General features: G+C 37.4%; 2 protein-coding genes and 1 pseudogene across 5 annotated transcripts; 2 read left to right on the top strand and 1 right to left on the bottom strand.

Moving 5' to 3' along the window:
* Window positions 1–700: 700 nt before the first annotated feature.
* LOC108871136 lies at window positions 701–2,548 on the bottom strand. The gene has a single exon (XM_018657254.1). The coding sequence runs from the start codon at window positions 2,546–2,548 to the stop codon at window positions 701–703; it is 1,848 nt and encodes a 615-aa protein (XP_018512770.1).
* A 1,217-nt stretch (window positions 2,549–3,765) lies between these two features.
* LOC103860828 (cysteine-rich receptor-like protein kinase 10) lies at window positions 3,766–6,540 on the top strand. Of its 4 annotated transcripts, none has more exons than XM_009138506.3 (7): window positions 3,775–4,609; window positions 4,774–4,911; window positions 5,009–5,127; window positions 5,246–5,456; window positions 5,549–5,786; window positions 5,860–6,010; window positions 6,092–6,540. In XM_009138506.3, exons 1-7 carry the CDS (start codon window positions 3,790–3,792, stop codon window positions 6,413–6,415), a joined length of 2,001 nt encoding a protein of 666 aa, XP_009136754.2. In that variant the 5' UTR covers window positions 3,775–3,789; the 3' UTR covers window positions 6,416–6,540. The 4 variants fall into 4 exon arrangements, with proteins under 4 accessions (XP_009136770.1, XP_009136754.2, XP_009136747.2 ...); XM_009138499.3 differs by having other exon boundaries at window positions 4,991–5,127; XM_009138513.3 differs by having other exon boundaries at window positions 5,012–5,127; window positions 6,092–6,526.
* Window positions 6,541–8,133: 1,593 nt separating this feature from the next.
* Window positions 8,134–10,857, top strand: LOC103860818 (annotated as a pseudogene).
* The last annotated feature ends 484 nt before the right edge of the window (window positions 10,858–11,341 follow it).

Below are 11,341 nucleotides of genomic sequence, written 5' to 3'. Positions count from 1 at the left end.
ATGGAAAAAGTGTCGGCCGATTGGCAATAGGTCCGAAGCTAATGGATTAGTGCAAAATTTAATGAGGACGTGGTATCTCCAATCCAACGGACGGCAAATTCCCATATGAACTTGTTGTCTCCTTGATATTCATACACGAACAATTTTGTCAAGCATAAACCACCATGAACTAATAAAAACTTTGAATTTAACACACGAAGTTTTAAAATGGGGTCAATTACTACATAAGTAAAATCGATTTCGGTTTAATTAGCTTCGGATGCTGACTTGGAAGACACGTGGCTAAATAGGTTCAGTTGGTTTATTGTTAAACCAAATTATTATTTTTTAGTTAAGGATAACATCAAAACGACGTCAAGGGCTATCGTCTTCTTCTTCGACGCAAAACTAAGAACAGATGAACTCTGTCTACAAAATTGTGTGTATGATGTATTAAGAATCACCACGTTGCATTATATATTAAGAACAAGAATCGTGTGCATGTTTGTAAGACGAGAATAATTTGTGTGATGTTAAGTCTTCAAATCGTGTGCCACAACCATAAAAGAATAAAAGTAGAACAAAATAACAACATAAATATTACCATAAAAGTACATTAAACTATAAACACCATAAGTTTTAAAACACATCAAAAGCATCACAGTTGTGTCCAGATACTTCAAGGACAACAAAAAAAAAACATCAAAGCACAATTAAAATACTAATCAATCACTTGGCTTAACATTGGTTGAGATGATCCCTCAGTAGAGGTAGTTTCATCGTGTGAGATGGTCTTCTTCTTCTTGGGTGGACGTTGTATCTCAGCACCAATGTTACTACACTTTCTTGAGTTGTGTCCTACGGTTCCACATCTTCCACAATGAATGTTTCTTTTTTCTCTTGAAACCTTAGTCGGAGACTTTTGCTTATCCTTTGTCTTCTTCTTACTTGGTGACTCATTCTTTCCTTTCATTCTTTTTAGAATTTTCTTTCTTCCTGTTGAAGCACTGGTATCTCCTGCTGGTGGTGGCACAATATCAGACTCATTAGTCTTCTCCCAAAAATTCACACCACGCACAGCCTCAATTGGAGTTTGGTACTGCATTCTCCACTTAGAAGTGAGATAGCAATTACCCATGTAATCCTCTGGCCTGCGCTTCTTTTCTGAAATTATCTTAAGTGCATGACGGCAAGGCAATCCAGACATATCCCATTTCCTACAAGTGCAGCTACGCTCCAACATCTTAACCTTGTAAGCCGACTTTTTCTCCTTCACCTCGAAGATTTCATGACCACAAGGGTATATGTTACAATGTCTGATCTTTTTCTGCTCTGCATCTACTCTCTCCATTGCTTTTACACTGAACTTTCCTCTATGCTTCATTGCTTTCAATCTTCTTGCCTCTATGCGTAGCATAGCTTTTCTACGGATTGTCTCTAACATCTCCACAAACGGCATAACTCTTGCAGGGTCTATAGCGTGGTTAAACGATTCAGAAATGTTGTTGCTTACATCATCACATGAAGATGCTGGTGTGAAATAAGCAAGACTGCAGTTTTTCGGATTCTTCATCATCATGGAGTTATACACGTCCATATCATATGCCTTAAGTTCATCCACCCTTTTTTTGTACTGAGCCGTATTGTAGCTCTTCGCGACCTTCCAGAACAAGCCTTTCATGTCTGCTCGGTTTGGATGAACCTTTTTTAGGTTTGCATAAATGTGACGCGCACACATCCTATGCTCCACCATTGGCAGTAGATCTGATACAGCATTCAACAAGCCCTTTTGTCTGTCAGATATAACGGTAAAACCATTACCATCTTGCAAGTTTAATAGCTCAATCCGGTAATCTCTTAGCCGTGAGTACTGTAAGTCATGCTCCTCTTGGATCATTTTTAGTGCCCTTTTCTTTGCATTACTACACTGATCTATGCTTACAGTTAACACCCAACGCTTCTGAATTTCTTCTAGAATCTGTTTTGGCATTAAGAATGGATTTTCCCTTATCTCATCCAAAAATAACCTAGCAATAACCTCATTTGTAATCAGCTTTGAACGTCCACTCCTCATGCAAGTGTGATCTTTTATGAACACTTTAACCAACCACTTCTGTAAAGGCTCTTCATAAGAGCAGTAAATTCTCCACAAACAATTTTCCTCTCCTTCTTCAGCTTTACTAGCACATTTTAGTTCGGATTTGTCTTTCTCCCAACGCACATACTTAATATTCCATCTATGCTTGAGGACATAGTCAACCATAGCCTGTTTAAAAGCCTCCAAGCTCTCAAATGCTTGTCTTAGCTTCAGATCACCACTGCCTTTTATGTACCTCAAATACCCATCTCCCACAATACCTTCTTCATCATTGTCTGAACACACAGGTGTAGCGTACTCATCAAACTCTTCATCAACAAAATCAGCCACATTCCTCTCTACTCTTGCTTCTTCAGCATACTGATGCTCATTCCTTTCAGTCTCATCTTTTTCGCCCCATTCTCTTTCGGTCTCATCTCTCTCGGTCACATCTCGCTCGTTGTTATCTCTCTCAGTCTCATCATACCTCATCTCCAGACTCGATAATCACAATCAACACTCCCGAACTCACCGTACGTCTACTGCGAAGACTCCTGTGTTCCTTGATTTGATTCAACGTCTATGTATCTCTTTAAATCGAAAACATGGCCTCGCGTAACTTCACCTCTCTGTTCTTAGTTTTGTATCGAAGAAGAAGACGATAGCCCTATTTTCTAATTTCTCCCAAATCTTTAATAATGTTAAGTGACAAAACGAGGTCGTTTTGATGTTATACTTAACTAAAAAATAATAATTTCGGTTTCACAATAAACCAACCGAACCTATTTAGCCACGTGTCTTCCAAGTCAGCATCCGAAGCTAATTAAACCGAAATCGATTTTACTTATGTAGTAATTGACCCCATTTTAAAACTTCGTGTGTTAAATTCAATGTTTTTATTAGTTCATGGTGGTTTATGCTTGACAAAATTGTTCGTGTATGAATATCAAGGAGACAACAAGTTCATATGGGAATTTGCCGTTTTCCCCCAATCCAACACTATTTTTTCTTTTAAAATGGAGTAAAAAGTACTCAAATTCTACTATATTTTTTATTCCATAATAAGATTTACTCTATAAATAGAGTAATCTATTTTTTATTTGTTCATTATTTCATTATAGAGTGGGAAATGGAGTAGGGTTGGAGCATTTTTACTCTATATTTATTTTTATTTCATTTTGGAGAAAAAAATAAAATTTTACATTGGAGATGTTCTGATATTTCTTGTTGTATTTTGCAGGGAAAACTTTAGACTATCTCCAACTCGCTCTATATTTGATTCTAATAATAGCATTTAGAAGTAAATCTATTTCGATTCACTTCTAGTTTTTTATTTACAACTAACGAAAAAAAGGGTTCAGTAAAGTAAAAGATGAAGAATATGAAGCAGAACTTCTATTCATTTTTTTGGATCAAAAAGAATCTAGATCACCTTGACTTTAGTCATTGGTAAGAAAAGTCAATTAAAGAAAAAACATTGAATAGGAAAGCAGGCCATCATTGCTTGTTGGTAGCCTATTGGTTAACAATTTGACATAATGGCATGGATTAGAGAAATGTTACATAAAGATTTATAGCCGTAGATTAGCAGGGAACAAAAGTTGTGCAGGAAAATTCAATTCACCCATTGAGAAAAGTCACCATTTACGTTTACTTTGACTTTGATTGACTTATCTTCGTCACAAGACCATCATCATGGCCACAGAGAGGAACAAAACCAATTATTTCATAGTATGTGCAAGCATCAAACAAATCGAAGGAAAAAAAAAATGTCTTACACATATTTCTTTTGTGTTTTCATATTCTCATCAGTCCTCACAATTTGCGCGCAAAACCATACTTATGTGTACCATGACTGTCCGAACACTACAACTTACTCAAGCAACAGCACTTACTCCACCAATCTCAGAACCGTTTTGACTTCTCTCTCTTCCCTCAACGCCTCATACTCCACCGGATTCCAAACCGCCGCATCGGGACAAGCCCCCGACAGAGTCACCGGACTTTTCCTCTGCCGTGGAGACCTCTCGCCGGAAGTTTGCCGCAGCTGCGTCATCTTCTCCGTCAACGACTCACTCTCTCGTTGTCCGAACGAGAGAGAAGCCGTGCTCTATTACGACGAGTGTATGCTCAGATACTCTCACCGGACTATTCTCTCGACACTTTCAAGAAACGGTGAAGCTGTCTTTAGGAATGACACGATGATTCCATCTAACCAGCTAGATGGATTCGGTAATGTGCTCATGTCGAACCTGAGCCAAGCCGTCACCAACGCGGTGTCAAGTCCTAGAAAGTTCGATGCGAGAAAAGCTAAGTTCACAACATCTCAGACTGTTTACTTACTGGTTCAGTGCACTCCTGATCTGACCGATCAAGATTGTTTGACTTGTCTGCGAATCTCCTTCAATCAGTTACCTCAAGACAAGATTGGAGGAAGATTTATTCTGCCGAGTTGTAATTCAAGATTCGAGACTTATCCGTTTTACAACCAAACCGCCGTCAAAGCCCTGCCACCACCACCACCACCACCGGTTTCAGCTCCTGAACGACCTGGTCAGAGCTCTGTTTTATTTTTTTTGGCCAGAGCTCTGTTTTTTTGGGCATTGATATCTCAAAAATAACAATCAAACTATTGAAGGTTTTGTCCTTTCGTACTGATTTTAGATTTTTTTTAATACTAACTTTCTGATTGTAAGAAAATGATGTTTGGAAAGCAGGGAAAGGTGGGAATTCAAACATGTCGGTGGTAGCCATTGTTGTGCCAGTTATAGTGGTTGTTCTGCTTTTGATAGCTGGTTATTGTTTCTTAACAAAGAGGAAGAAGAAGGCTTATGATACAGCACCTTCAATTGATGGTAAAATTCATCCTATGGAACCAATCTTTATCCAGTCTGATTAATGTCAATCTTAAGCATTTTTTCTCACTTTACTAAGACTTTCATTGTGCAAAAGAAGATGAAATATCAAGCGCAGACTCGCTGCAACTGGATTATAGAACGATTCTAGCTGCAACAAATGATTTTTCAGAGAGTAACAATATTGGTCGAGGTGGTTTTGGCGAGGTTTACAAGGTTAGTACTACTACTATTTAGTTCCTTAAACTGAACCTGATTTTGTGTACTATTATCATTTAAATTTGGGTTCAATGTATTTATATAAACAACCGGGTGATGCTGATGTAACTGTTAGGGTACATTACCGAATGGGACTGAAGTTGCGGTTAAGAGATTGTCGAAAACTTCAGGACAAGGTGACGCAGAGTTTAAGAACGAGGTTGCAGTTGTTGCAAAGCTTCAGCATAGAAATCTGGCTAGGCTTCTTGGATTTTGTATAGAAGGAAAAGAAAGGATACTGGTCTATGAGTATGTGCCTAACAAAAGTCTTGACTACTTCCTCTTTGGTCAGTTACACTTAATACTTTGCTCCATTGTTTTCTTAGTTTTAGCTTTTGCAAGTATTTAGAGCTAAATAAAAATGTATGGATGCATGCAGACCCTGCTAAGGAAGATCAGCTGGACTGGAGTCACAGGTACAAGATCATTGGTGGAATTGCTAGAGGGATTCTATATCTTCATCAAGATTCACGACTCACAATCATACACCGTGACCTCAAAGCGAGTAACATTCTCCTTGATGCGGATATGAATCCGAAAGTTGCTGATTTTGGAATGGCTAGGATCTTTGGAATGGACCAAACCGAGGAGAGTACAAGGAGGATAGTTGGGACTTAGTAAGTCTTCCTCTTAGCTCACTTGGATATTTTTTTCCCAAAAGACTAAAGTTTTTGTTGTTCTGAATTCCAGCGGTTACATGTCTCCTGAATATGCGATGCGTGGCCAGTACTCAATGAAATCTGATGTCTATAGCTTCGGAGTGTTAGTTCTTGAGATTATAAGCGGCAAGAAAAATAGCAGCTTCTTCGGGACAGAAGGTGCACGAGACTTGGTCACATACGTGAGTTTTAAGTTTTATATTTGTCCATTTCTGATGTTTTATGCTGTATTTCTCTCATACATTTAGCAATTTAACATTTAGGCATGGAGGCTCTGGAAGAACCAGACACCATTAGATCTGGTGGCTCCGGTTACGAGACATAATTGCGAAATGAATAAAGTGATTCGATGCATCCATATCGGTCTTTTATGTGTTCAAGAAGATCCTGCGCACCGTCCAACCTTATCAACCATTGTTATGATGCTCAGTAGTAACACTGTGACTTTACCAGTGCCTAAGCAACCGAAGTTTTTCGCTCAGAGTAGACCCAAAAAAGACCTGCTTGATTCAGAAAAATCTACTAAAAGCAACTCTGTCCCTTGGTCGATTGACGATGCATCAATCACTGAATTATATCCTCGTTAAAAATGAAATGCCTATATCAACTTGTGTTATTGGACGTTGTTTTAAATCTTCTTTGGATGTAGAAATGTTTGTATAAAGAGTGTCATTTTTGATATTTTTTACATATATTAAGAAAATGTTTAAAATATATTTATGTTCTTATTAATTACACTTAATTAATTAATAGCGTTATAAATAAAATTATTTTAAAAATCAATGCAATTTACAATTAATATTAAACTGAAAATAAATTTAAATTGTATTAAAATTTTAAAATAATATTTTTGTAATAAAAAGTGCGAAAATGACACTAATTATGAAATAAAAGAATTACGTAGTTGTAACTCGAAGTATGTATGAAATGCAAGCTATTGACACGTTTTTTCTTAGGTTTGAAAATATGTCCCACAAAAATCTATTAACTCGTAAAGTATGCGTTCCAAGCGACCTTGTATGTTATATGGAGGGAACGAAACCAACGTAAGCATGAAGAAAGACCAATGTCACCGGCTCAACTAATCAAAATGGTTGATAAGAATGTTCGCAACAGGCTCTCATCCATCCGTGACAAGGCGCACACGGGAGGGTTAGTCACTTGGTTTGGCACTCGATAGCTACTTGAAGCTTAGCTTTTGATTTTAAAAAAAAATTCAATCCCAATGTAACACAAAGTGTAAAACAGATTTTTTGTTTGAATTAATTTAATATTCTTTAAAAAAAAAATATGTCTCCTTTATAAAAGACATCAGCTAAAGTTGCATCAAGGCCTGTAATTAACCATTAGATTACCATTATAACATTTATACTAGTATGTGTTTAGATTTGTTATATATGTACATTAAAAGTAGAATAGTATGTGGTTGAGAGTAAAGCACACTCACACTCCCATTCAAACGCAGTGAGGGAAAGAGTAGTTAATTTGTTTTACATAGTAGTTATTCTACTAATTCATTGTAAATATTTTTTCAGATGAATAAATTGCTTTGCAAAAAACAATGTACTATTTTGATGACAGAAAATTATTCTATATATACAATAAATGAAATTTTTGTTAGCTTGGCATTTCAAGTTAATTGAAAAGCTATACATCTTTTGGTAGGAGTTAGAAGAATCCACTTCGACCTGTGATTAACAAATAAATTCTGATGACTATTTCTGAAACTAATTCTTTTGATCTAAGATTTTTTCCTTTAGCATTTTATAATAATAATAATAATCAGAAAATGTTTATTTTGGCTAACTGGTGTCCTATTAGATTTTTTTGGTTACCTATAAAGATTTCAAAGTCTGGTCTCTAATACCCCTTGGCCGGTACCAATCTTTACCAATACTTATGACATGCCATAAAACATTTTTTCCACTGGAAATTAAACTAAGAGCGCCATAAACCAATGCATGCGCTTAACCACTCGCACAAAACTTCATACGGTTACACTAGTAGTTTCAGGATGGAGAGGAGTAACTTTGCTTATGCTTCTTTGTTCAGTTGTTGTATTTTATAAGTTTGGCTTAGAGAAGCCCTTAAAGATAAATAAACCAAGGGTTCTAGAAAAACCAAAGTATAGCTTGACTTTGTCACTAGTACGAAAAGTAAACTAAAGAGATTAGTAGGAAAGGAGGCCATTGGTTATTGGGTATAGGACAATTCAAAAGTTTATATAGGTAAGCAGGGAACAGAAGTTGGGCATATAATTCATGTCACACATTGAGATAAACATAGCGTTTACTTTGACTTATCGTCCTCACAAACTGATACACAATCAGAGAGAAAACAAAATCAATTATTTCATAATATATTCAAATTCAAGCTTCAAACAAATCGAAGAAACCTGAAAATATACAAATGTCATCTTACACCTACTTCATATTCCTTTTCCTCTTCCCATCACTCCTCACAGTTTGCGCTCAAAACCATACTTATGTTTACCATGACTGTCCGAATACGACAACTTACTCAAGCAACAGCACTTACTCCACCAACCTCAGAACCCTTTTGTCTTCTCTCTCTTCCCCCAACGCTTCCTACTCCACCGGATTCCAAAACGCCACCGTCGGGCAGACCCCCGACAGAGTCGCCGGACTTTTCCTCTGCCGAGGAGACGTCTCACCGGAAGTTTGCCGCGGCTGCGTCGCCTTCTCCGTCAACGACTCATTCACTCGTTGTCCGAATGAGAGAGAAGCCGTGCTTTATTACGACGAGTGCATGCTCAGATACTCTCACCGGCGTATTCTCTCTACCCTTACTAGATCTGGTGAAGCTGACTTTAGGAAAGAACAGAGGATTCCATCTAACCAGTTAGAACGATTCAGTAATGTGCTCCTGTTCACCCTGAACCAAGCCGTCACGGATGCGGTGAAAAGTTCTAGAAAGTTCGATGCGCGGAAAGCTAACGTCACAGCATCTCTAACTGTTTACGGACTGGTTCAGTGCACTCCCGACATGACCAGACAAGATTGTACGACTTGTCTGCAAATATCCATCAATCAGTTACCTATAGACAGGGTTGGAGGAAGTTTCATTTTGCCCAACTGTAATTCGAGATTCGAGACGTACAACGAAACCGCCGTTAAAACCCCACAACCACCACCAACACCACCTCCGGTTTCAGCTCCTGCACGACCTGGTCAGAGCTCTGTTTCGAAAGAAGGGAAAGGTGGGAACTCAAACGTGTTAGTGGTACCCATTGTTGTGTCAACCATAGTGGTTGTTCTGCTATTAATAGCTGGTTATTGTTTCTTTACAAAGAGGAAGAAGGAGGCTTATGATACAGCACCTGCATCTGATGGTAAGGATTCATCTAATCAAACGATCTTTATCTACTCTTGTTAGTGTGTCAATGATCAACATTTTTTTTGTCTCCTTACTAGTACTTTTATTTTGCAGAAGGAGATGAAATATCAAGCGCAGACTCGCTGCAACTGGACTATAAAATGATTCAAGCTGCAACAAATGGTTTTTCAGAGAGTAACAATATTGGTCGAGGTGGTTTTGGCGAGGTTTACAAGGTACTACTACTATTAGTTCCCTAACTGCACTTGAGTTTGTGTATTGTTTTCACTAAACTTGGGCCTAACATAGTACATGTTAGGGTACATTTCCGGATGGGACGGATGTAGCGGTAAAGAGATTGTCAAAAACTTCAGGGACAAGGTGAAACAAATTTTAAGAACGAGGTTGCAGTTGTTGCAAAGCTTCAGCACAGAAATTTGGTTAGGCTTCTTGGGTTTTGTCTAGAAGGAAAAGAGAGGATACTGGTCTACGAGTATGTGCCTAACAAAAGCCTTGATTACTTCCTCTTTGGTCAGTTACGCACTTACACTTAATACTTTGTTCCAATGATTCGTTAATTATTCTTCAAATTTGGGTTTGCTTATATATTTAGAGCTAAATGAAATGTATGGATGTGCGCAGACCCTGCTAAGGAAAGTCAGCTGGACTGGAATCACCGGTACAAGATCATTGGTGGCATTGCTAGAGGGATTCTATATCTTCATCAAGATTCAAGACTCACAATTATACACCGTGACCTTAAAGCGAGTAATATTTTTCTTGATGCTGATATGAATCCGAAAATTGTGGATTTTGGAATGGCTAAGATATTTGGAATGGACCAAACTGAGGAGAGCACAAGGAGGATAGTTGGGACTTAGTAAGTCTTCCTCTTAGCTTCACATAATTTGAAGTTTGATAGTTAATTTTTTCGAAAAGATTAAAAAATATCTTTTGTTGTGGATTGCAGTGGTTACATGTCTCCTGAGTATGCGATGCATGGCCAGTACTCAATGAAATCTGATGTATATAGCTTTGGAGTGTTAGTTCTTGAGATTATAAGCGGCAAGAAAAATAGCAGCTTCTTTGAGACAGAGGGAGCACGAGACTTGGTTACATACGTGAGTGTTAAGTTTCATATTTGCCTCTCTTCCAATTAAGAATAGTTGAAAATATTGAATGATTAATATTCTAGGCCTGGAGGCTCTGGAGGAACGAGACACCGTTAGAACTTGTGGCTCCTGTTATCGTACGTAATTGCCAGGTGAATAAAGTGGTTCGATGCATCCATATCGGTCTTTTATGTGTTCAAGAAGATCCTGCCAACCGTCCAACCTTATCGACCATTGTTATGATGCTCAGTAGTAACACTGTGACTTTACCCGTGCCTAAGCAACCAAAGTTTTTCGCTCAGAGTAGACCCAAAAAAGACCTGCTTGATTCAGAACAATCTACTAAAAGCAACTCTGTCCCTTGGTCGATTGACGACGCATCAATCACTGAATTATATCCTCGTTGAAAATGAAGTGCCTATAGCAACATGTGGTATTGGAAGTTACTTTAAAACTTGTTTCGCTTTAATAATGTTTTGTATGTAGTTGTAAGGAGAAGTATACATAAAATGTAAGCTATCTAGATGTTTTTTTCTTGAAAAGGGCAAAGAGAATAGCAGTGGCCTATTTCTCAGAAATAATCTCAAAGAGAATATGAACTGTATGGAGAAATGAATCCAAGATCATGTGAGTATTTTTGAGTTTTAACATTTCAGTTAGGAAGGTGAGTGTGGAACTTGACAGGCCCACATCTTATTTTCAAATCGAAACTCCATAATATAGTTGACTTCTTTATTCTCGTTTTTCATGTGTTTGGTTATTCAATATATTAAATGATTTTGTGGAGCAATCAATTCGATGTCGTGACTTTGCTTCTTTTTTTAAAGTGCCTAGGGAGAAAATATTTTGGCAACTTCGAACTCACTGTAGTGCTACAATTTTTACTAACGTATGGTTGATCCATACTTATATTGAAAAAGGTTAAGGTTATAGTTAATTAACTAGGTTAAGATCTGCGATTTGCGCGGAATTAAAATTATATATATAAATTATTTTATATATTATATGTTTATAATATATTATCAAATAATAAATATATATTGAATAATTAAAAAGTCATTATCT

This window comes from Brassica rapa, chromosome A01 (genome assembly GCF_000309985.2).
Source record: "Brassica rapa cultivar Chiifu-401-42 chromosome A01, CAAS_Brap_v3.01, whole genome shotgun sequence".
NCBI lineage: Eukaryota > Viridiplantae > Streptophyta > Magnoliopsida > Brassicales > Brassicaceae > Brassica > Brassica rapa.
Note: the sequence above shows the minus strand (reverse complement) of the source record. Positions and strands in the feature narration are given on the sequence as shown.

What these genes read in the sequence shown, in the direction of transcription:
- LOC108871136 (XM_018657254.1), bottom strand. Translation starts at nt 2,548, where the DNA reads ATGAGGTATGATGAGACTGAGAGAGATAACAACGAGCGAGATGTGACC.
- LOC103860828 (XM_009138499.3), top strand. Translation starts at nt 3,790, where the DNA reads ATGTGCAAGCATCAAACAAATCGAAGGAAAAAAAAAATGTCTTACACA. An exon ending in TACAGCACCTTCAATTGATG is followed by an intron (nt 4,912 to 4,990) that starts GTAAAATTCATC and finishes CACTTTACTAAG; the next exon opens with ACTTTCATTGTGCAAAAGAA. An exon ending in TCTTGACTACTTCCTCTTTG is followed by an intron (nt 5,457 to 5,548) that starts GTCAGTTACACT and finishes GGATGCATGCAG; the next exon opens with ACCCTGCTAAGGAAGATCAG.